General features: G+C 51.5%; 1 protein-coding gene across 26 annotated transcripts in view; it reads left to right on the top strand.

Annotated features, from left to right (window-relative positions):
* The window catches only part of ANK1 (ankyrin 1), a 246,513-nt gene that overhangs the window by 185,576 nt on the left and 37,825 nt on the right, over window positions 1–23,112 (top strand). For 11 of the 26 annotated variants that reach the window (XM_065519140.1, XM_073998718.1, XM_005563188.4 and 8 more), the window contains 20 exons: window positions 1,307–1,504; window positions 4,033–4,131; window positions 5,802–5,900; window positions 6,147–6,245; window positions 8,113–8,205; window positions 8,635–8,707; window positions 9,808–9,831; window positions 10,714–10,810; window positions 12,118–12,196; window positions 13,465–13,562; window positions 13,651–13,875; window positions 14,936–15,090; window positions 15,450–15,661; window positions 16,136–16,340; window positions 17,025–17,121; window positions 17,334–17,562; window positions 19,661–19,786; window positions 19,914–20,033; window positions 21,662–21,740; window positions 22,021–22,092. In XM_065519140.1, the coding sequence (XP_065375212.1) occupies window positions 1,307–1,504; window positions 4,033–4,131; window positions 5,802–5,900; window positions 6,147–6,245; window positions 8,113–8,205; window positions 8,635–8,707; window positions 9,808–9,831; window positions 10,714–10,810; window positions 12,118–12,196; window positions 13,465–13,562; window positions 13,651–13,875; window positions 14,936–15,090; window positions 15,450–15,661; window positions 16,136–16,340; window positions 17,025–17,121; window positions 17,334–17,562; window positions 19,661–19,786; window positions 19,914–20,033; window positions 21,662–21,740; window positions 22,021–22,092 (2,479 nt within the window). The remainder of the gene's footprint in view (window positions 1–1,306; window positions 1,505–4,032; window positions 4,132–5,801; window positions 5,901–6,146; window positions 6,246–8,112; window positions 8,206–8,634; window positions 8,708–9,807; window positions 9,832–10,713; window positions 10,811–12,117; window positions 12,197–13,464; window positions 13,563–13,650; window positions 13,876–14,935; window positions 15,091–15,449; window positions 15,662–16,135; window positions 16,341–17,024; window positions 17,122–17,333; window positions 17,563–19,660; window positions 19,787–19,913; window positions 20,034–21,661; window positions 21,741–22,020; window positions 22,093–23,112) is intronic. The other 15 variants (XM_005563189.4, XM_005563179.4, XM_005563177.4 and 12 more) reach the window with 3 other exon arrangements.

The following is a 23,112-nucleotide window of genomic DNA, read 5'->3' as shown; positions in this document are numbered from 1 at the left end:
AGTGACCTTATGTGGTTTTAATGAAGCACAAAAAAGATAACGCAGGTAAAAGTGGTTTTTGGCAGTGATGAGCAAAGGCGCCCACCTGGGAACCGTCTCCTGCCTGCAGGGAGATAAGGAGTGTGCTCCAGAGTGTAAACCCATGCACTGCTTCCTTCATTAAGACAGTCTTGCTATCAATGATAATAATAAAAACAAAAATTGGCTGAATAAACAGTGCACAGTGACATCATTGATTTACTTTTGAGGCAAGCTCCTTCATCTCATTATGCAATTATAATGTCTTGCAAACCAGTGCACTACAAAACCATGACACACAGGTGCATTGCTTTTTAAAACTTTCATGTGTAGAGACAAGGTCTTACTCTACTGCAGGCCATAGTGCAGTGGTACGATCAGAGCTCACTGCAACCTCCAACTCCTTAGCTCAAGCCATCCTCCCACCTCAGCCTCCTGAGTAGCTACAGGCATGCATCACCATGCCCAGTTAATTTTTTAATTTTTTTGTAGAGATAGGGTCTAGCTATGTTGCCCAGGCTGGTCTCAAACTCCTGGCCTCAAGTGATCCTCACACCTCAGCCTCCCAAAGTGTTGGGAATACAGGCATGAGCCACTGTGCCCTGCCAACTTTTTATATCTTAATTTTGGAACATACCTTCACATACAGTATCATGTTTGGTCTACCTAACAACTTTGAGAAATTAAAAAGATAGACGCTATTATCCACTTTTAATGACTTAAAAGATACAGAAGGAAGTCTAGGTCATGGAATATCTTGCCCTGGGTCACACAGATAGTTAACAGTGGAGTGAGGACTGTCCCACATCCTCAAGTCCCTTGCCAGGTGCATGTCCCTTAAACCACCCTGCCTAATGCCGGCAAGGCCCAGAGGGCAGCACTTGGCCCAGCTGCACTGGGAAAAAAAGGGGCTGTTGTTTCTTCTTCTTTATGAAATATTTGGGGGTTTTGGCTCTTATTGCAGGAAGAAAGAAATGAGAACCTTTCATTTCCTTACCTGGCCTTCCAGTTGTTCTCTTCCTGTCCAGCAGTTTGTCAGAGCATAACAGAAAACACATGGTGAAAAAAGGTGGACATACAGAGGCTCTGCAAGCCTGAGGCGCTGGCTCTAAATCAAATGGGTTTTGTTTGTTTGTTCGTTTGTTTATCTAAATTGCTCCTGGGTGACGCCAGCCCTGCTCATTGGGTGTCCAGCCGGCCAAGAACCAGACTCAGCCCCTGCTCATGTGTTGATATTGTCAGCTCAGCATTCCTGTAACCAGGCCCTGGGTGGCTTCTTCTGTTTCAGAATGGCTACACCCCTTTGCACATCGCTGCCAAGCAGAACCAGGTGGACGTGGCCCGCAGTCTGCTGCAGTATGGGGGCTCAGCAAATGCCGAGTCGGTGCAAGGTGTGACGCCCCTTCACCTGGCCGCCCAGGAGGGCCACGCAGAGATGGTGGCTCTGCTGCTCTCGAAACAAGCCAATGGCAACCTGGGGAACAAGGTAGACATGACGTCTTTGGATCTGCCCTGAGTGCTGGCTAACAACGTGTGGTGTCTGCATATTAAGTATCTATCTGTGCCCAGGTTCTGAGTTAGGGCTGTGTGTGTGTAAACCTTGGAACAGCCCTGTGTACATTTCACCTTCATTTCATAAATGAATAAACAGAAAGGTTGCTTATTCCCAAGATGGCAGGATTCTGAGCCTTTCTGATGCCAAAGGCTTTGCTGATCTTTCTAAACAGATTGACTTAAGGACCTGCAGAAAGATCAATATTAAAATCCATAATACACTTTCCCAAATATAGGCCGGTGCCTACCTTCAGAAGTACATTCTATCATTTGGGACTAAATATTCTATGTTCTGTGGGGAAAGATGTTTTAAAACTACTGACCTATACACTAGGAGTTCTTACTCCAGCGACAATAGGTATGTGAGGATAAAGCCTTCTAAAACTGCGCACACATCTGGGGAGGAAGGGTGTGTGAGCAGTTTTCTGGGTGAAGTGTTCAGTGTTTCTCAGCTTCTCAAAGGAATGTGTGACCCAAAAAAAGACTAAAAATCACTTCTTTTTTAAATAACAGTTTTATCGAAATATAATTCACCTAGAAGGCACCCTTTCAAACGCTACAATTCAATGTTTTTTAGTATTTTTACAGAATTCAGCAGCCTATGATCTAACTCTAGAACACTTGCATCACCCGCAAAGGGAACCCCGTACCTGTTAGCAGTCACTTCCCGCTTCCCCCAGAGCCCCCGGTCCCTCGCAACCGCCAATCTTTCAGTCTCTAGGAATTTGTCTGTTCTGGACATTTCATATAAGTGGAACCACGCAATGTGAACAACCACTTCTTCGATGATATATTCACATAGCAAATACTCAGAAAGGCAAGCATTTTCAGGACAACTTAAGATTTCTTAAAAACCTGTAGATTTTGTACAAAATCTGGCACATTTTGTACAAATTTGAACAGTTGACCCCCAATGAGGGAACCGTTCTGGTAGGACCATTATATTCATTATATCTCATGGCATTCTGGGTTCCTTCACTGCCCCACTTAATGGGAGCTTTGACAGGACACAGTAAGGTGACTGGTAACCCACTCTGTCATCCACACGCCGCCCTCACGAGGCAGATTATTGGTGTTAGCTCAAGAATGAAGCAGAGCGCCTGCCTGAGAGGCTGACAGTCACTCCTCAACTGAGGACTGTTCTCATTTGAGCCATCCCCGGTCTGCCTGCAGGACAGGCCCGCCAGTTCTGGCCACAGTGGCATGTGGTGGGGTGTCATGACTACCCACAAGCCTCTGGTCAGCCTGTGGGATGTGCAGAAGGCAGAGGACGGCAAGTGGAGTCCCGTAGAGGGGACATGGTCTGTGCCTACAGAGAAATCCAGCTTTGTTGGTCCCACGTAAGCAAAGGGTATTGAGGCAAAGTCCAGGGGAGAGAAGACTTTTCTGACATTTTCCTGTGGGTGCCCACACGTCAAACAACATCTCTGATACCTTACTGCCTTCCTGAGGAAGCTGTGATGCCACGTGCAAGAATATGGTCCGTTCACTCCTGGTGGGATGCTTTGCCCTCTTGACCATGCCAGCACTGGCTGCGCAGTGATAACAGTATGGTACTTTATTTATTTATTTATTTATTTATTTATTTATTTAAGATGGAGTGTTGCTCTGTCACCCAGTCTGGAGTGCAGTGGTGCGATCTCGGCTCACTGCAACCTCTGCCTCCCAGGTTCAAGTGATTCTCCTGCCTCAGCCACCCAAGCAGCTGGGATTACAGGCATGAGCCACCATGCCCTGCTTATTTTTGTATTTTTAGTAAAGATGGGGGTCTAACCATGTTGGCCAGGCTGGTCTCGAACTCCTGACCTCGGGTGATCCACCCACCTTGGCCTTCAAAAGTGCTGGGATGACAGGCATGTGCTGCCGTACCCAGCCAGTGTGCTTCATTTAAACAGCACTGTGTGCCTCTCAATGTGCTTCACCTGTGCTTTCTCCAGCACTCCTCACCTTGCCCCTGAGATGGATCCATGATAACCCCTCTTGTCTAGATTAGGAAACCAAGGCTACAGGGCTCTGAAATTCACCATGGAAATAGGGCATTCTTTATTGGGAAGTCCATAAAGCACCAACACTGGGAAAGTGCCATAAAGTTCATCTAGATCAGAAGTCAGGAAACTACGGGCCCGTGGGCCAAATCTGGTCCACTACTTGTTTGTGTAAATAAAGTTTTATTGGAACACAGCCATGCCCATTCATTTAAATGTTAGTCATACAGAGGCATGGCCAAAAATATTGATCATCTGGCCCTTAACAGAAAAAGTTGCCAACCCCTGGTCTAGTGTAACCACCTTACTTTTTAGATAAGGACATTGGGGCCCAGAACAAGAAGAGCTTTGCCTGGAGCCAAATAACTAGTTGGTGACTGCAAAGTCAGCTTCAGCTCCCAGACCTCAGAGCTCTTTCCTTGTGGCCTGGAATTCTTTACTTGCTAGAAGGTAATGAACATCTTTTTCTTTGCAGAGTGGACTCACTCCTCTCCATCTGGTAGCACAGGAAGGCCACGTTCCAGTGGCAGACGTGCTGATCAAACACGGCGTCATGGTGGATGCCACCACCCGGGTAAGGCAGGCAGCTGGAACTTCAGTCTGTGTGGACTGCTTGCTCACACTTCAGAACTGAATCTTCCACGGGGCTTTGAAAATGCCCCGAAGACCCAGTGGAACATTCTTCCCTGCCACTTCCTAGAGCGGGCAGTGGAGTTTGAAAACGCTACTCCTAATTATCTCACTTTCCCATGGGGGATTTTTAAAGTTTGCTAGACCTTTGAGCCTCTGCAGAGAGAAAGTGGGACGAATGTTTAATCATGACTCTAAGACCTGTCTAATATGAGTAGTCAGCATGTCAAAATGTCAAGTTTCCCCAGATTCACACAAAAGCTTAGCTCCTTTTCTTCCAGCACTTGGTTAAATTCAGTTCAACTTTCTCTGAACCTCTGATGTGTGCAAGGAGCTATGTGAATGGAATCTGGCATCAAGGCGTCTGCAGTTTGGTGTGGAGGTGATCGCCAGGGACAGGAAGGAAGAGCGTGATCTGATATTTACTCTTAAGAGAGGAGCTGGGAGCACAGAGGGCAGAGATGGTGTTTTTAGTCGGTGCGAGGAGGCGGGCTTCATGGAAGAAGCCACATTTTGTTTCTTTTCCCCACAAGGGAACCATATTAAAAGGAAGGGACAGTGACAGTACCAGGAACTCCTGCCCCCTCCAGAGTAGCACAGAAATGCCAGCAACAATGTTATGCTGAAGTCACCCTGAGAAAAGTCTGGAAACTGTTTTGTCTCCAACTGCCTGCAGCTTCCACAGGAACCTGCTTAAAATCTAAGAATGTTCTGGATCTTTGAGGCTTCACTTGCAGGCCCTGTTTAGTCTTTTGGGGTCCTGCACCAAAAGACCCTGTCCTGTGGGTTAGAATGTCCTTGAGGATCCCAAAGTCACCCCATTATGGGAAGAACCTGCGCTTGGGTGGTCTCTGGAATCTGGCACCAGCTTCCCGGGACACTTGGGACCAAGGAGCTCAGAGGGCCTTGGCCTGCCTGCCCACAGGAAGCATTACCACAAAATTCAGCAGGACAGACTCCTTGAACAGCCCAGACTCACATGAGCAAATGTCCCAAGCCCATGCATTTCAATAAGCAATGATCAGTTCCCGTAAATTCCATCACGCCACAACTAAGTCACTTGGACAGCCTTTTGGGGGTTTTTCAATGGGATTTCAGCTTTCTAATGGAAATAAGCCTGTTGTCATTGGAGTGAACATGACCTCACATCCCCATCTGCCCTCATCTCAGCGCCATTCCCAGGCCTGAAGGCTATCTCTTCCTCTTGAAATAGCCCCCTGGGATTCTGTGACGCTGCTCTCTCCAGGTTTCCCTCTCTCTCTCTTCTGCCTTGGCCTCACTCCCTCAGCCCCACTTTTCACCCTCCACTTTATCCTGGGGGACCTCACTCACCTCCAAAGCTCTCAGATCTCCCATGCACTGACGACCCCAGCATAGCCCTCTTCTTGCGGTTCAGTGTCCATTTTCCAGTTGCCAGGTTGACGTCTCCCCTTGGGTCTCCCACAAGCATCTCAGCCTGGTGGTCTCTGCCCAGCAGCAGCCATTCGGCTTGTCAGTGTCAGCCTTCAAGGGGCTCCCTGTCCATTTTTTCTTTGAATCGGCTGCTTTGGGAAGGATTTCATGTGATGCCCAGCTCAGGAGAGCTCTGGTCACTCCTTCTCATCTGCTTTTCAGATGGGCTACACTCCCCTCCATGTGGCCAGTCACTACGGAAACATCAAGCTGGTGAAGTTTCTGCTGCAGCACCAGGCAGATGTAAACGCCAAGACCAAGGTACAGGGATGCCCTAGCCCCGACTCCTGCGCTGACCCTTCTCCATGCCACATCAGGGTGCAGCCAGAGCTGCTGCTCTGGGCCACTAGGGGTTCCACCACAGTTGACCGTGGACACTGAAGGAAGAAAGGGGGAAAATGCATTTTATTAATGTCCCACTTCGAAGATGGACAGGCACTATCATGTGTAGGCAGGTCTCTGTCTAATGGTTGGCTAACCCTGCCAAAATGTCTGCTTGCTTTGCAGCTAGGATACAGCCCCCTGCACCAGGCAGCCCAGCAGGGACACACAGACGTCGTGACTCTGCTTCTGAAAAACGGTGCTTCCCCAAACGAGGTCAGCTCGGTGAGTACACTCTCTCTCCTGAGTTTAGAAAACTGCTCCCCGTGGCAGCAGCCCTGGGTGACCTCCCCTAACCATAGAGGTTAATGCACATGTCTGGGGCCTGGACGGGGCCGCAAGACCCTAAAGCCATAGCTACCTTGGATACCCTGGGGATGGGGCACTGTGATCAGTTCCTCTTTCTGGTGAATTGATCGTTTTCCTTTTAAGCACCATTTTCCCTCCTCTTTTATGTTTATTAAAATATCCTTCTTGAGTGCGAGTGCAGTGGCTCACGCCTGTAATCACAGCACTTTGGGAGGCTAAGGAGGGAGGATTGCTTGAGGGCAGGAGTTCAGGACCAGTCTGGGCAACACAGTGAGTGCCTGAATCTATAAAATAATTTTTTTAATTATGTGGATGTGGTGACACATATTAGCTGTAGTCCCAGCTAACTGGGAGGCTGAAGTGGGAGGATAGCCTGAGTCCAGGAAGTCGAGGCTGCAGGGAGTTGTGATTGCGCCACTGCAGTTCAGTGTCCATTTTCCAGTTGCCCACTTGAAAGCCAGCCTGGAAGACAGAGCAAGACCTTGTGTCTTTTTATATATATATATATATACACACACACACACACACACAGAGACATATACATATATATGCACATACACACATATATACCGTATATATAAATATTTGTTGAAACCCATTCTAAAATATGTGAAACTGTTTTCAATATGGTGCAAGTGAACATAGTTCAATGTCCTGGGTGGTTCCTGATCTTTCAGGGCTCGAGGTTATCTTTAGTGACATCAGCAATCATTGTTCACTATGAGCTTTCTCATTTGACCATGCGGAGGTTCTATGAAATTATCTCCATGTTTGCTTCTATCTCTGAAATAATGTGGACCCCCTTGGCTGGGTGCAGTGGCTTACACCTGTAATCCCAGCACTTTGGGAGGCCAAGGCAGGTGGATCACTTGAGGTCAGGAGTTAGAGACCAGCCTGGCCAACACTCCAGGGCGAGTGTCTCTACTAAAAATATTTAAAAAAAATTAGCCGAGTGAGGTGACAGGCACCTGTAGTCCCAGCTACTCGGGAAGCTGAGGCACAAGAACCACTTGAGTCCAGGAGGCAGAAGTTACAGTGAGCCTAGATTGCACCACTGCACACCAGCCTGGGCGACAGAGTTAGACTCTGTCTCACACACACACACAAAAGTGGATCCTTGATTGTAGATGGGGTTGCAGAAATTGCAGCTGCAGCTGGGCTTGAATCTGAACAGAGCCCAAGGCACATCCTAGAAGTAGAGAGGTCAAAAGAAAAATCAAGCCTCAGTATCCATTTATGATCACGTAGCTCTTTCTCTTGGAATCAAAGTAGAAAGTATGCCCTTGCTGTGTTTCTGGTGATTTGTGATTTATGAGTATTCTGATTAGAGTTCATTGAAGTATATGGATTAATTCAACTACTTTAATACCCCATCACTGACACCCAAGAACAGACTTTGGGAGCAGCAAGCAGCCTCCCTCTGTCCTCATCTTCCTAAAACTGCATCTGCTAACTTCCTGACCTCCTTCCCGGTGGGCACCCACTTGGCAGAGCCTGACTTCTCCTTGGGAGATTTCCCCTGCTGGGTTGCAAGGCCCCACACTTGACGCTGCAGATCAAAAGCACCCCTGCCCTCCCTCCTCCCACACCCATCTCTGGGTGTTGCTGCTAACACACATCTAGGCACACACACGTGCAGGGATCTCGTTCTGGGCCCCACGGTGACATCTGTCCACTCAGGTTCTCCTGAACAACTAGAAGGTGAACTCGATCTGTGTCTAAGGGGCCAGCCCCACCTGCTAGACTCCATCCTCTGACTGCACCTGGGCTGCTCTTTTCCCAGGATGGAACCACACCTCTGGCCATAGCCAAGCGCTTGGGCTACATTTCTGTCACCGACGTGCTCAAGGTCGTCACGGATGAAACCAGTTTCGTGGTATGTCTGCCTCTCCCCCGCACCCACCCCGGACATACTCAGCCTGGCGCAGAGGCGTGCCCGGGGTTACTCTGGAAGTGGGGTGCGTTCTGGAGCTCCAGGATGCCGGTCGGAGGCGCAGCGCCCAGCGGGTGGGAACTTGTCCTCCTTCCAGCGGGGCTGTGCTGCCACCTAGCGGCCTGAGGACTCGGGGCAGGACCAGCATTCCGAGCAGCAGTGGAGTGGATGGGGTTTGGGGAGATGGGAAGCCAGTTTTCCCGGGTCCCATCTCAGTGGTTCCTGCCCGGCAGCTTCTAGGCTGAGCACCTCCTCCGTCCGTTTTTCTGCGTTTGGGGCACACCCCACAGGCGTGACCAGGGAACCGCTGGGCTGGTAAAAAATGTGTGCGGCTCTAGTTTGGGTTGAATTATCTGCTTTTTCTCATTTTAGTTAGTCAGTGATAAGCATCGGATGAGTTTCCCTGAGACAGTTGATGAGATCCTGGATGTCTCGGAAGATGAAGGTAAAGTTGGGGTAATGAGCTCAGGCTGGTGGGGACAGAGGGGCTCTGGGCACCCTCCAAGGGGGCTTCCTGCCACCTGCCGGCTTTGCCCCCTTACAACACGCCCAAGAGCTGTAGATGGACACTGAAAGTGGGGAGACCTGCTTTTTATAGCTGTTGTCTATTATCAAAAATACTACTCTATTAATACAATCTTAGGTGAAGGAACATTGACTAAATTTAAAATTCTGTGAAGTTTCAAAAACATGTGTGTTTGCATAGATTATGGATGTGTTATCAAATTGGAGCATGGTTCTACTCAGACCAACTCTCAGCCCATGAGGAACTGTAATAAAATTCTGTCTGGTTCTTTCTTTATGCTTTGAATGAATACTAAGTGGATTATTCAAAATCTGTGAGAATGCCTTTTAAGCTGCACTTCAACCACATAGAGGGTCAGTAGGTTTTGGGTTATTTCTGTGATTATGAAATTACTATAGTCTGGCTGGGTGCCTGGGTTCATGCCTGCAATCCCAGAATTTTGGGCAGCCAAGGTTGGAGGATTGCTTGAGGCTAGGAGTTCAAGACCAGCCTTGGGCAATAAAGGGAGACCCCCGTCTCTACAAAAAAAAATTGGAACTAAAAATTAGTGGGGTGTGGTGGTGCACATTTATAGTCCCAGCTTCTCTGGAGGCTGAGGTGGGAGGATTGCTTGAGTCCAGGAGCTTGAGGCTGCAGTGAGCTGTAATCACCCTACTGCACTCCAGCCTGGGTGACAGAGCCAGACCCTGTCTCTAAAAGAAAAAGAAAGAAATTACTATAGTCTCAGCTTGTATGAACTACAGAATGCTTCCAGTATTTTCCTACCCCCAACAAACCTTATTTCATCACTAATTAGATGGGGATATTGAGCAGTAAGATCCTCAACTCTGGGGATGTTGAATAGTGGGGTGGGCTGGATCAGCTCGGTAGTCCTTTCCATCTGGGTTATTCCATGGTTGTATAACTTTGTCAACTAGAGAAGCAGAGCTGTCTGGTGCTCCTTTGGATAATATATGTCTCTCGCTTTAACTGCCTTCAATGTGGTCCTTCTTTCAACTCTGCTCTCCTTTGCTTTCCAGGAACTGCTCATATAACTATAATGGGTATGAAACGCTTTCTGTTTCCTGTGGTCTTTTCTCACTAGAGTGCATTTCACCCTAAGCAACCCAGATGCTCACTAATCCATTCCTGCTTTCCATCTTCCTCTGACAGCGAATAACCTGGAGCCAGGAGCTCAACTAAACTAAGGAATTCACACCCATGAGACCCATGCCTGGCAGGCAGCTCCTGCCTGTCCATCTCTGTGTCTGTGCCCATGCCACCATGTTTGTGATCATAACTGCATGAGCTGTTGTTCTTCCATCCTGTTAGCTCCAGATCACAAGCCATGGTGCTCACTGCTGGGTGGCATTGAATGACCCCTCAAGGTTGAGGGCCGGGGCTCCAGCTCCAGTTCAAACTAGGAGAGAGAAACAAAGGGGCAGTCAGAGGTGCAGGCAGCTGATTGACCCGTAGTTTGAACCTCTTTGTGATGGGTTTTGGAAGTAATGAGGTTTTGGCTGCCACGGTTACAGAAAATTCTCCAACCCTTTGAAATGAGTGGGTCCAGTTCCACTGTAGTTTGTTCTTCTGTTGGTGTGGAGTGGAAAAGAGCAGTAGCAGTTCCTTCTTTGGTGTCATTGCACCCTAAAAGGGCTGTTTTGAATTGGAACTAAGCGAAGAAAGTTCTTTCTGGCTGTGTCTTTGGCTTCCTGCAAAGCCTCAGGCATCTAAGATGTCAGGAGCTGGCTGCCCTGCTCTCTGTCCCAGAGCTGGAGGACCAGGACTGGGCAAAGACATTGCTCCCGGTCTCCTTGCAGCATCAAGGCCTTCCCCACTCCTCAGGAGCAAGCCCTGAGAGGCGGAGTGGGAACAGAGCTTTTTAAGAAGTAAGAAGGACTCTTCTCCCTCTACCTTGTCGCTCACTTGAGCTCTTGCTGTTTCAGGGGAAGAACTCATCGGCTCCAAGCCTGAGAGGCCGGATTCCAGGGATGTCGATGAAGAGAAGGAGCTCCTGGATTTTGTGCCAAAGCTAGACCAAGTGTGAGCAGCGCTCCTGGGAGGGTCCCTAGGAGGATGCTGAGGTGTAGCCCTGTGGCTCAGAGCAGGGATTCCAGAGGGAGGAAGAGCACAGCAGGCCAGGTGCTGGGCATGCTGCCCGCAGAGAGAGACGGTTTGCACCTTAGGATGCACTAGCTGTGCACCTGAGCCACCAGGGCAGGAGGAGGCCTTCCTCACACCATGCTGCCTGGATGCCTCTCTGCTCCTCTTCCAGTGTCCCCTCCTCTCCCAGGCTCCCCTCATTCACAGCCTTATATCCACACCCCCTCTCCATCTTATGCACACTCAACTTCTCATCCAAAAGTTGAGGAACATGGCCGGGCGCGGTAGCTCACACCTGTAATCCCAGCACTTTGGGAGACTGAGGCAGGAGGATCACCTGAGGTCAGGAGTTCATGACCAACCTGACCAACATGGTGAAACCCCGTCTCTACTAAAAATACAGAAAAATAGCTGAATGTGGCGGTGTGCATCTATAGTCCCAGCTACTCGGGAGGCTGAGGCAGGAGAACTGCTTGAACCCGGGAGGTGGAGGTTGCAGTGAGCCAAGATTGTGCCACTGTACTCCAGCCTGGGCAATAAGAGTGAAACTCCATCTCAAAAAAAAAAAAAAAAAAAAAGTTGAGGAAGGTTCACATTAGAAACTATTGCCAGGCTAAGCTCGAACTCTGACTGCATCCCTCTGCCCCTGAGGTATGTTCGGTACAAGCCAGGGGAGATTCGGGTCTGCCTGGACCACATCTCTCATTTCCCCGTGACTGCTGTGAGTTATCTCACCGTGGGCACAGTGTACACAGGGACATTTTGCAAAGCAATCTAATATCAACGACTTTGTAGAAACACTAAGCCCTAGGTGTTTTCTGAAAAGACGGAAATGTCCCTGAACAAGCGGGGAGTGAAACCACGGTGCCATTTGCTCCACTTGAATTTGCTAGACATCTGTTAGAAAGAAATACAGAGCTGTAACCCTGACCATAAGCAACTTACGATTCATTTGGTGGGATTGAAATGCACACCAAGTGGTCATATAGCAACACAGAAAGATATATTGTTAGCCAGAGCAAGGATTCTGTCAACAGGTTCTAAAGGAGGAGAAAGGGGTGGCGAGTGCAGGTTGGAGTCATTGGGGAGGACTTCATGGAGGAGGAGGCAGTCCTTCCACCAGGTTGTGAAGGGCAGTCAGGCTCCGCAGTGGAAAGCGGGAGGGAGAGACTTGGAGGCAAGAGGAAGAGGAAGCTGTGTGCACATGTGGATCAGCCCTGTGATGTTCTGGTGTTCTTGGCACGCAGGGTGGAATCTCCAGCCATCCCCAGGATTCCCTGTGTCACACCTGAGACGGTGGTGATCAGGTCAGAAGAGCAGGAGCAGGTAAGAAGCTGCTTGTCTGTGGTTTCCCCACGTGGAGAGCATGAGTACCCCGGGACAGTGATTGTTGAGGGGTGGCCTGTACATAGCACAATAGACACTGATAGCTCACATGCCACTCACTGTCCAGCTGGCATTCCACGCTTGGACGCCTTAAAATGGTGCAACATCGGCGGCATTGGGTGGGCCGCGTCTGGGAGAGATGGTCAGATGGGGCCCTATCCTGTGGTGGCTCAGTCCTTGGATGCAGCCCAGGACAGCAGCAGTGAGAAACCTGCGGGTCCTTGACCAGCCCACTGTCTTCAACTCTTGGCCTAGGGTAGGAATTCCAGCCAGCAGATGTTTACTGGATTCCTGCTGTGCGCCCTGGACAGGCTCAGGCAGGAGGGCTGGACACCTGCCTCCTGGGAGCCAGGGCCCAACCGGAAAGAGTGGACTCGGACGCGTGAACCCAGTTAGCACAGAACCGGGAGGGAGAGCAGGGGAGTGCTCCACTGTGTGGTGTGAGTGCTGGCAGAGTGCAGAGCAGGGAGGCCCTAACCAGCCCCAGGGTGGCCGGGAGTATCTGTGGAGGAGGTGAGATGTGGGGAGTGGAGAGGATTAGATCAACAAGGGTGAGGGACAAGGATGTTCTGGACTGGGGGAAAAGCAGACGTGAAGATCTAGAGAGCACCAAGGCCGGGCTCAGGTCCTGCTGGCTGTGCCAGGGCAGGCTGGCATCCCTGTAGTTGCAATGTTACCCTAAGGCAAGTCCCCGCTATACAGGTGAGGAAGCAGGAAGCCCCACAAGGGCGGGAATCTGTTGTGTTCACCTCATGGACTCCAGATGTCCACAGGGCAGGTAGCCCACCCACAGCTAAGTGGTGAGGCGGTCATGGTGCTGGGATGCAGTGCCCATCCTAGAGGAAGTTGGCCTGCCGAGGGCAGGGCTTCCCGTGGGCAGAGCTGGAAAGAAGGGGGCAGGTCTGCAGCAGGTGCGGTGGGCCTGGGGGCCAGGAGTCAGACTGAATGGTGAGGACTGGCTCCATCCATTCCAAGGCTGTGTCCCAGGGTCTTGAGCCCAGGAGAGGCATGGAGGTGGGAGGAAGCTCCTGTCTCCTTTTAGACTCCAGGACAGCCTTGTCTGATAGGGCGGTGGGGTCCTGTGGGAGCACTTTCTCCACATGCACCTGGTTTCTAGCAGCAAGGCTCTTCCAAGCCTCCATGCCCTGGTACGGCATCCAGCCGGCCAGGGAGGAAGTGGAACAGGAGGACCTTTTCTCTGTCCTCAGGCATCTAAAGAGTATGATGAGGACTCCCTTATCCCCAGCAGTCCGGCCACCGAGACCTCAGACAACATCAGCCCGGTGGCCAGCCCGGTGCACACAGGGTGAGTGGCGGGCGCAGGGCTCGGGGACTCCTGTCTCCATCTCCCAGAGGGGATGCAGAAGCCCAGCGTGCATCTGCCCCACTCCTAGGTTTCTGGTGAGCTTCATGGTCGACGCCCGGGGTGGTTCCATGAGAGGAAGTCGCCACAACGGCCTGCGAGTGGTGATCCCACCACGGACGTGCGCAGCGCCCACCCGCATCACCTGCCGCCTGGTCAAGCCCCAGAAGCTCAGCACGCCACCCCCACTGGCCGAGGAGGAGGGCCTGGCCAGCAGGATCATCGCGCTGGGGCCCACAGGGGCACAGTTCCTGAGGTGAGCATGCACAGGCAGCCCATGTCCTCACCTGTCCCTGTGCCACGGAGGCCACGCCATCTCCACTGTCCCGACGGGGAAACAGAACTGGGTGCCCCTCCCCTTTCCCTGACTTTTCTTAACACACGAAGGCATCCATAGCCCTGAGAGGGCTTACAACTCTCAGATCTCAGATCAGGCATGATAGCTCACGCCTGTAATTCCAATGCTTTGGGAGGCTGAGGTGAGAGCATCGCTTGAGGCCAGGAGTTCGAGACCAGCCTGGAAAACATAGCAAGACCCCGTCATTGTAAAAAAAAAAAAAAAAACAAAAAAAAAAAAAAACAAAAAAAAAAAAAACAAAAAAACAACTCTTAAATATTGCGTGACACTAGAGACAAGGCCAATCTGAGGCCCTGAGGGTCTGACCATTTATGCACTGAGAGTCCCCAGGAAGACAGCCTCCCTGGCTGTTTCCCCTGCGGACGAGCGAAGTACGCAGCTCCAGAGGCCTATGGCCCACCTCCCTGAAGCAGCCTGGGCTCCTCCTGGAGCTTTGCTACCCTTCAGGCACCATGGGTGTGATGTGGGGACAGGGCTGACCAGGAGGTCTTGCCTTCTACCTCTGTCCACCCTCCTGGCCCCGCTCAGAGTGGTCACCACAATTTGCAAAGCAGCAAGTTTTCTCATTGACCTTTCTTTGTCCTCAAAGCGTCCCTCCGAAGGAAATGTCATTATGACCAGTTGATAGATGAGGTTACCCGTGTAGGGATGTCAGATGGATTTTTAGAATCAGGTGCAAGGACAGGATCCTTAGGTCGTGGGAGCAGAGCCCCCGTGAAATGAGACTGGCCCTGCCCTCACTGTTACTGCAAGCCTGGTGGGGAGCAAGCAGGGCTGTGGGAAGCCCGGGGGACCCCCCACGGGTCTGGTCCACTTAGAGACCTGCCTGCAGGTAGGGCCTCCACGTGGCTGTGGAAGCGCCTTCTCCATCTGGGTGGGAGCCGGCAGCCCCATCCCTCCCTGTGCCCTGCCTGCCCTGTGTGAGCACCTCCCCACCACCACGGTGTCCTTGCCTCAGCCCTGTAATCGTGGAGATCCCGCACTTTGCCTCCCATGGCCGTGGAGACCGGGAGCTCGTGGTTCTGAGGAGTGAAAACGGCTCCGTGTGGAAGGAGCACAGGAGCCGCTATGGAGAGAGCTACCTGGATCAGATCCTCAACGGGATGGACGAAGGTAGTAGGGGGAATCCCAGGGCTGGGTCCCCTCCTTGCGGAAGAGGGGTTTGAGTTGCACCTTAAAGGTGGTCTTTCAGGGCCACCTGGAGTTTGGGAATCCCCAAGAGGCTGGAAATGGCCTGGTGTGGACAAGCCCTGGGTCCCCAGGATGTGTGAGGAGATGCTCAGCTGCTGCCTGCAGCCGCATCTGCTCTGCTGGGCCTCTGGGCCTGGGCACTTCTTCTGGCCACTATGCCGCCCGGCACCTGGAGAGGGTGTGTGCACTGGGTCTTGGGGACAAGGAGGCTCTGGGGCCCCTGGAAGGCCTGCATCTGTGCCTGATGTGACCGGGGTGGTGGCCTGTGTGTGTGATTCCAGAGCTGGGGAGCCTGGAGGAGCTGGAGAAGAAGAGGGTGTGCCGAATCATCACCACCGACTTCCCGCTGTACTTTGTGATCATGTCGCGGCTCTGCCAGGACTACGACACCATCGGTCCCGAAGGGGGCTCCCTGAAGAGCAAGCTGGTGCCCCTGGTACAGGCAACGTTCCCGGAGAATGCAGTCACCAAGAGAGTGAAGCTGGCTCTGCAGGTGACAGCTCTCCTCCCCGCCAGGTCCTGGGGGTGGACTGAACTCCAGGCCCCGGGAAGGCCACCCTCTTCCCCAGGACATCCCCATGCTTTTGTCCAGTGCTTTGAAATACCACAGTGGAGATCTGACTTTAAAGCTCAAAGGAGAGTTGAGTGGGAAGGGGTGAGGCGGAAGCTCCCTGATAAGGTGCATCCATCAAGCTGCATGACCCGGTCTGTGCAGCATGCGGGAACCGCATGACCTCTGGGAGCTGGCCGTGATGCGAGCAAAGATGCACCAGCCCTGGGAGTAAGAAGCAGAGGAGAAGGGGAGAAAGGGCTCAGGAAGGCGAGCTCCACCATGTCAGTCCTGCGGTCCAACAGCAGAGGGGACCCCATGCACCGACGGCCACTCTCTCCGGGCATGGAGCTGCCTCCAGTCTGACTAGCCCCTCTCCTGCTTGGGCCTGAGTGTCCTGCCTCTGTCATTTCACAGGCCCAGCCTGTCCCAGATGAGCTTGTCACTAAGCTCCTGGGCAACCAGGCCACATTCAGCCCCATTGTCACCGTGGAGCCCCGGCGCCGGAAGTTCCACCGCCCCATCGGACTTCGGATCCCGCTACCTCCTTCCTGGACCGACAACCCGAGGGACAGCGGGGAGGGAGACACCACCAGCCTGCGCCTGCTTTGCAGCGTCATTGGTGAGAGGGGCCCCTGTCTCAGACTTGTGTTCTCCACAGCTGCAGTGCTTCTGGAACACAGTAGGGGGGTGACACGAGAAGGCGAGGCCAGCAATCCCCTTAGTTTTTGTTGGCTTCCCTGGGAGTGAGGTGCTCTTCCAAGAGGTGGAAGGATGATGCATCTGCATAAAAGTCCATGCCCATGCAGTGGCTCACACCTGTAATCCCAGCACTTCGGGAGGCCGAGGCAGGTGGATCACCTGAGGTCAAGAGTTCGAGACAAGCCTGACCAACATGGAGAAACCCCATCTCTACTAAAAATACAAAAATTAGTCAGGCGTGGTGGCGCACGCCTGTAAACCCAGCTACTCCAGAGGCTGAGGCAGGAGAATTGCTTGAACCTGGGAGGTGGAGGTTGCAGTGAGCCGAGTTCATTCCACTCCTGGGCAACAAGCATGAAACTCCATCTAAAAATAATAAAAAAAAAAAGTCCATGGCCCTGGGGAAGAACCCTCCAAGCCCTAGGAGGAGGGGCATGCAGGTCGCTAGGAGGAAGGGCAGAGGGTGAGGGTAGGTGTGCCCAGGGCTGCAGACCAAGTGAGCCTCACCCAGTCTCACCTTGCACACCAGGGCCTTAGCATTTTAGTAAGCTCCATGCTTACGTCCTGAAGACTGTCCCCAGCCCCGTTTCTGCCGGTGTTACAGGAGGAACAGACCAAGCTCAGTGGGAAGACATAACAGGAACCACCAAACTTGTATATGCCAACGAGTGCGCCAACTTCACCACCAACGTCTCCGCCAGGTGAGACAAGGCCAGCCCAGCCCAGCACTGTGTGGGCCATCCTCAGGCCTGAGACTGAGGCTCCCTCACTGTCCCCTCCACATGGAAGCCTCTGTGACCACAGGTGTGGCGAGAGTAGCCATGGCATGGTTCATGGGCTGCTTCCATCTGGACGGAAAGGATGCTCTCTGTTGGGCACTTGGGAACACATTATAACGTGCCCTCCTTTTTAGGTTTTGGCTGTCAGACTGTCCTCGGACCGCTGAGGCTGTGAACTTCGCCACCCTGCTGTACAAAGAGCTCACCGCAGTGCCCTACATGGCCAAATTCGTCATCTTTGCCAAGATGAATGACCCCCGAGAGGGGCGCCTGCGCTGCTACTGCATGACGGATGATAAAGTGGACAAGACCCTGGAGCAGCATGAGAACTTCGTGGAGGTGGCCCGGAGCAGGGACATAGAGGTACGGGGCTGGGCCCTGCACCGCCTCTGGGACAAACCCTCCCGCCATTTCTCCAGAACAGCCCTGCCTGGTGCAGGCCGGAAGTCCTCCCTCTGTAGACGAGGGGCTCCACAGCTGTCTCTCTTTGAGACCCCTCTTGAGAAGCATCTTAGATAAGCTTCAGGAAAGGTGAGAGATGCCACCATGCACATATCAGAGGAGGCTGCAGGCTTTTGGTCCAGTGATCTGTGAAAAGAGTTGGCATTTGCAGAAGGTCTTGTGCACCAGGGACTATTAAAAGTGCTGGACAGGCCAGGCGCAGTGGCTCACGCCTGTCATCTCAACACTTTGGGAGGCCGAGGTGGGCGGATCACCTGAGGTCAGGAGTTAGAGACCAGCCTGGCCAACATGGTGAAACCCTGTCTCTACTAAAAATACAAAAATTAGCCGGCGTGGTGGCACAGGCCTGTAATCCCAGCTACTCGGGTGGCTGAGACAGGAGAATCACTTGAACCCGGGAGGCAGAGGTTGCAATGAGCCGAGATCGCACCGCTGCTCTCCAGCCTGGGTGACAGAGCAAGACTCTGTCTTAAAAAACAAAAAACAAAAAACAGTACTAGCCAGCTGGGTATGGTGGTGGGGGCAAGAAACAAAACAAAAAACAAACAAACGAAAGTGCTGGCCAGGCTCAGTGGCTCATGCCTATAATCCCAACACTTTGGAAGGCTGAGGCAGGTGGATCGCTTTGAGCCTAGGAGTTTGAGACCAGCCTGGGCAACATAGTGAGATGCCATCTCTATTAAACAAATAACTAAAAATGTTTTTCTTGCATAATCTCATTTAATTCTCATATTTGTGGGTACCTTTATTATTCCTTATTTAGGTATTAAGAAACTGAGGCTGAGAGGTTAAGTAATGTGCCCATGGTCACACAGCTAAGTGAATGGTTGAGACAGGATTTATCCAGGTCATCTCTGGCCCGAGTCCACACTGTGACCTGCTGTGCTAGAGTTTCAGTAGCACCCAAGTAAGGAGGCAGAGGAAAGGGCTCAACAGATAATGCGCAGAGTGAAGGCATGGGGGCTAGGTCTGAACCGGTTCCCGACCCTAAGAGACCCACTTGGTTTAAGATGTGTAGTAAGCCAGCAGTGATCTAAGCCTCAGAATCTGTGCTGAGTTTTCCTGGGGAAGGCTGAGGGCCCCGTAGAACAAGCGCAGGACTGGAACCTTGGTTCTAATCCTGTCTTAGGCACTAACGAGGCAAACCGGTTTTTCTCTTTGGGCCTCAATTTTCTCAACTGTCAAATGGGTTAATGATAACTTCTCAGTTGAAAGCTTTATATATACACAGTAGGGACCATTATTATCGGTGAGATTAAAATAGAGCAAGTGCTTTCCAGCTCTTCTCATGAACAAAGCATCTTTGGACAGACGTAAAAACAGAATCTTGGTTTTATTTTTAGAAACAGGATCTCAGTCTGTTGCCCAGGCTGGAGTGCAGTGGTGCCATCATGCCCACTGCAGCCTCAAACTCCTGTCCTCCAGTGATCCTCCTGCCTCAGCATCCCACGTAGCTGGGACTACAGGCACTTGCCACCACACCTGGCTAATTTTTAACATTTTTTTTGTAAAGATGGGGATCTCCTTGTGTTGCCCAGGCTGGTCTCAAACTCCTGAACTCAAGCAATCTTCCCACTTTGGCCTTCTAAAATGGAGGGATTACAGGCATGAGCCGCAATGCCCAGCCCAGAACCAGGATTTTTTGTTGGTGGTGGTGGTGTTTTTTGTTTGTTTGTTTGTTTGTTTGTTTTTCAGAAACTATGTTATGATATTCAAGTGACGTTTTGGAGTACTTGATAGCAATTCTCATCAACATCTCAGGGATATTAGAAGATCGCTACATGTAACAAAATCCATTGAAGTCAGGAAGCATGCCTCATTGATCACAATTTTAGAAATAAAGCCTTTCCCAAAACAAATAGTGGATTTCTCAGCACACACCCCCATGCCTCTTGCTGTGGCAGGGTGTGTCTTGGAGAGGGAAGGACCGAAGGTTGAAGGTGGGACATCTGGGCCCTTCTCTCCCTGACAAGCTGTATCTGCTTTTCCTCTCCTGTAGGTGTTGGAAGGAATGTCCCTCTTCGCAGAACTCTCCGGGAACTTGGTGCCTGTGAAGAAAGCTGCCCAGCAGCGGAGCTTCCACTTCCAGTCATTTCGGGAGAACCGTCTGGCCATACCTGTAAAGGTGCCGGCACCCTCTGGCTGACCTCTCCTCTGGGTCTAGGAAGTTGGGGAGGCAGAATTCTCTAAACCAGACAGCCCAGTGGCCTAGGAAAGGGCCCCTGAATTCTCCTTTGTGTGATTGAGTTTAGGTGAGGGACAGCAGTCGAGAGCCGGGAGGGTCCCTGTCATTTCTGCGCAAGGCGATGAAGTACGAGGACACCCAGCACATACTCTGCCACCTGAACATCACCATGCCCCCCTGCAGCAAGGTGAGCTGGCACCTGCCGAGGAGCCTTGGCCAGAGAAGGCTTCCCCATAGGCGGTCCCCAAACAGACCCCAGGTCCAGCACTTCCAAGGGGCTTCTTTCTGGTGGAACCTTTGAGTCCCCCGAGGCACACAAAGGTGCTGAGCTCTCCTCCACATGCTCATGTTGTGGCCTGGGGGGAGACCGTGCCCTGGCCCTCTCTGCAATTCACGTGCAGCGCTGGTTATGTGACAGGAGAAACAAATGTTGGTATGAGATGGTGATGGGCACATTCACGCTGTGGACCCTGGGCTCCCTAGGTGTGAAGGTGGCAAGGGGCCCTAAGAGCATCTGCCTCAGTATCCCTGGCCCGAGGCCTCCAAGGTTCGCACCAAGGAGAGCTGCTAAGGTCTCCCAGCCCCGGCATGGCTTCTCTCAGGCCGCTTTTTCATCTACCTGCTTATCTTCCCAGGGTGCTAGGCCCTCACAGAAGGGAAGCCTGGTGTCCTCAGCCACTGCAAACACCCAGGGTTTTGAGCTCAGCAAAGGAGTCTTGGCCACGTATGTTCATTTGTCGATACCTGTAAGAGTATCCCAGTCACCACCTCTGCTAGGGACTTTGGAGGGATCATACGTCTCCAGACCGTCTCCGTGGTTTTCGTTGGTGTTGTTTTGCTGTTGTTGTTGTTTTAATCATTAGCCTTCCATGCTAAACTAGGAAAGAAGCAAGGTTACATTCATAAGTCCATGGCTCAATCTCTTTTCTTTTTGGAGATGAGATGAGGGTGAACCAACTTACCTTTCAAAAGAGGATTTTCAGGCTGGGCACAGAGGCTCATGCCTGTAACCCCAGTGCTTTGGGAGGCTGGGACAAGAGGATTGCTTGAGCCCAGGAGTTCAAGACTAACCTGGGCAACATAGTGAGATCCTGTCTGTACAAAAAAATAAAAATGAAAAATTAGCTGGGCATGGTGGCATGCACCTGTAGTCCCCAGCACTCGGGAGGCTGAGGCAGAAGGATCACTTGAGACCAGGAGTTTGAGGTTGCAGTGAGCCATGATCGTGCCATTGCACTGCACTCTAGCTTCAGAGACAGAGTGAGACCCTGGCTCTTAAAAACAAAAGAGAGAGAATATTTTTCTGCAGCCTTGGGCAAGCATCTGGATGCTTTCCACAGGGCTGTGATGTTAAGGCCTTAGGGCAGTACAGAAACGGGTCTTTGAGGCAGAAAGAAATCCAAAAAGAAAAACAATTGTTTTAAGTTCAAACCCAGCTCCACCACCTATTAACTGGGTGATCTTGGGCAAGGAACTTAGTCTCTCTATGCTTCAGTTTCCTTATTGATGAAATGGTAGTAATACAGTACCCAGCTCCTACGTTGCCATGAACATTAAATAGGGCCTCACAGGTGATGGGGTGACGTGAGCTTGCCGTTATTATGACTGTGATTAATAACGCATGTACACTTCGTCAGCTTCCCTTCACTCCCACTCCTCCCATGCGTTACTCTTTGTGCTAAGTCCCTGAAGAAACGGACTGTTTACCAGGACTGGGGTCAGCCTTCCCCACCCCTGCATCATAGGAGCTCAGATCACCTTCTCTAGGAAGGTGGGGAGAGTCCAAAACCCAAAGCACCCTTTCTTCTTCTGCAGGGAAGCGGAGCTGAAGATAGGAGAAGGACCCCCACACCCCTGGCCCTGCGATACAGCATTCTCAGTGAGTCCACACCAGGTACAGCCTCTGTGTGATAATGCATGCTTGCTCCCTTCCCAAGAAGGGTGGGTGTGAGCTTATCTCCCTGCAGCCCTGTGAGGGCTCTGCTGAGGTGCCGCTCGCTCAGCCAGTTCCAAAAGCAGCTGCAGAGCTGACTCGGGTCTTCCCCTGATCTTGCAGAGAGTCTAGACAATCACCCCAGTGCACGCGGAAGCCACGTCCATCAAAGGCCGTATCCTCACGCCTGTCAACTGTGTCCTGCCCTGGCTACTAAATGAAATCTAATGCTTCTCCCCAGGTCTTCTCAGCGGGACAGACCAGGCAGAGAAGATGGCTGTTATCTCAGAGCACCTCGGTCTCAGCTGGGCAGGTGAGTGTGGAATTGGGGGCAGAAAAGCACTTTGTCCGTCTCACCTACCCTCTTCCCCCGTAATGAGCAATGAATGAGGCATTTCTAACCCTCCTTTTATCACCCATGGGTTATCTGATTTGTGATTGTCTGAGCTGGGTCTGCTGTCCAAGCCACACCATTGAGTGCCCATGGAAGGGGGAGCCCCCGCCTCCATCTCTGTCTGACTTTCCTTTCTAAGAAAGAATCAACTTTTGAGGTTACAGGCGACCTTGAAAAGGAGGGAAGGAGAGGGCAAGTCTTAACATATTTCACTATAATCCGTGGCTGTGCCTGGATCTCGCAGAAGTCCTGCCAGGCGTCGGGGTCGATCTTATTTAAGGGAGGCAGGTGGGCAAATAAAGTGAAGGCTCAGAATGTGCTGTGCCCAACCACAGACCCTAGAACTGGATTCTCCCTGTGTAACCGCAGCAGGTCCATTGCCCGATGTGAATGGCAAGTCAAGACACACGGAGACACAGGGTTGCAGCAGTGAAAGAGGCTTAATCACAGGGCCACCAAAGAAGGAGGGAGGAGGAAACCTCAAATCCATCTCCCCAAGGAGGCGTTCAGGGTTAGGGCTGTTAAAGGCTTTGGAGTGGCTGAAGTGTGGAGGTGGTTGATTGGTTGGAAAGTACAGGGTGAAGTCATGGACAGGGAGAGGAAGAAGCTACGTTCTCGTGCTGATCCCTGCCTTCAGACTGGTTGCTGGAATTGGGATTCTGAAAACCATCTTAAGGGATCCTTAAACAGAAGCCTAATGTCAGAAACCCTGTCTTTAGGAACAATGGGGGTGCAAGTGGTCAGTATCCAGCACTGTGTGGCTTTGAGCAACAAAGAAGAGGACCCAAATGCAGCTTGGTGAATGCTTAATTATAACTGTATTTCTGTCCAGAGCCCAGCGCTCAATTCTTGTTGACGCTGAGAAGATGGCTTCCCCTCCCCCTCCTTATTTTTTGTTAGCCTTTATATGAGTAGACTCCCTTCATTCACTTCACTTCA

Source organism: Macaca fascicularis, chromosome 8, assembly GCF_037993035.2.
Source record: "Macaca fascicularis isolate 582-1 chromosome 8, T2T-MFA8v1.1".
NCBI classification, from domain to species: domain Eukaryota; kingdom Metazoa; phylum Chordata; class Mammalia; order Primates; family Cercopithecidae; genus Macaca; species Macaca fascicularis.
This window is presented reverse-complemented; position numbering and strand designations above follow the sequence as displayed.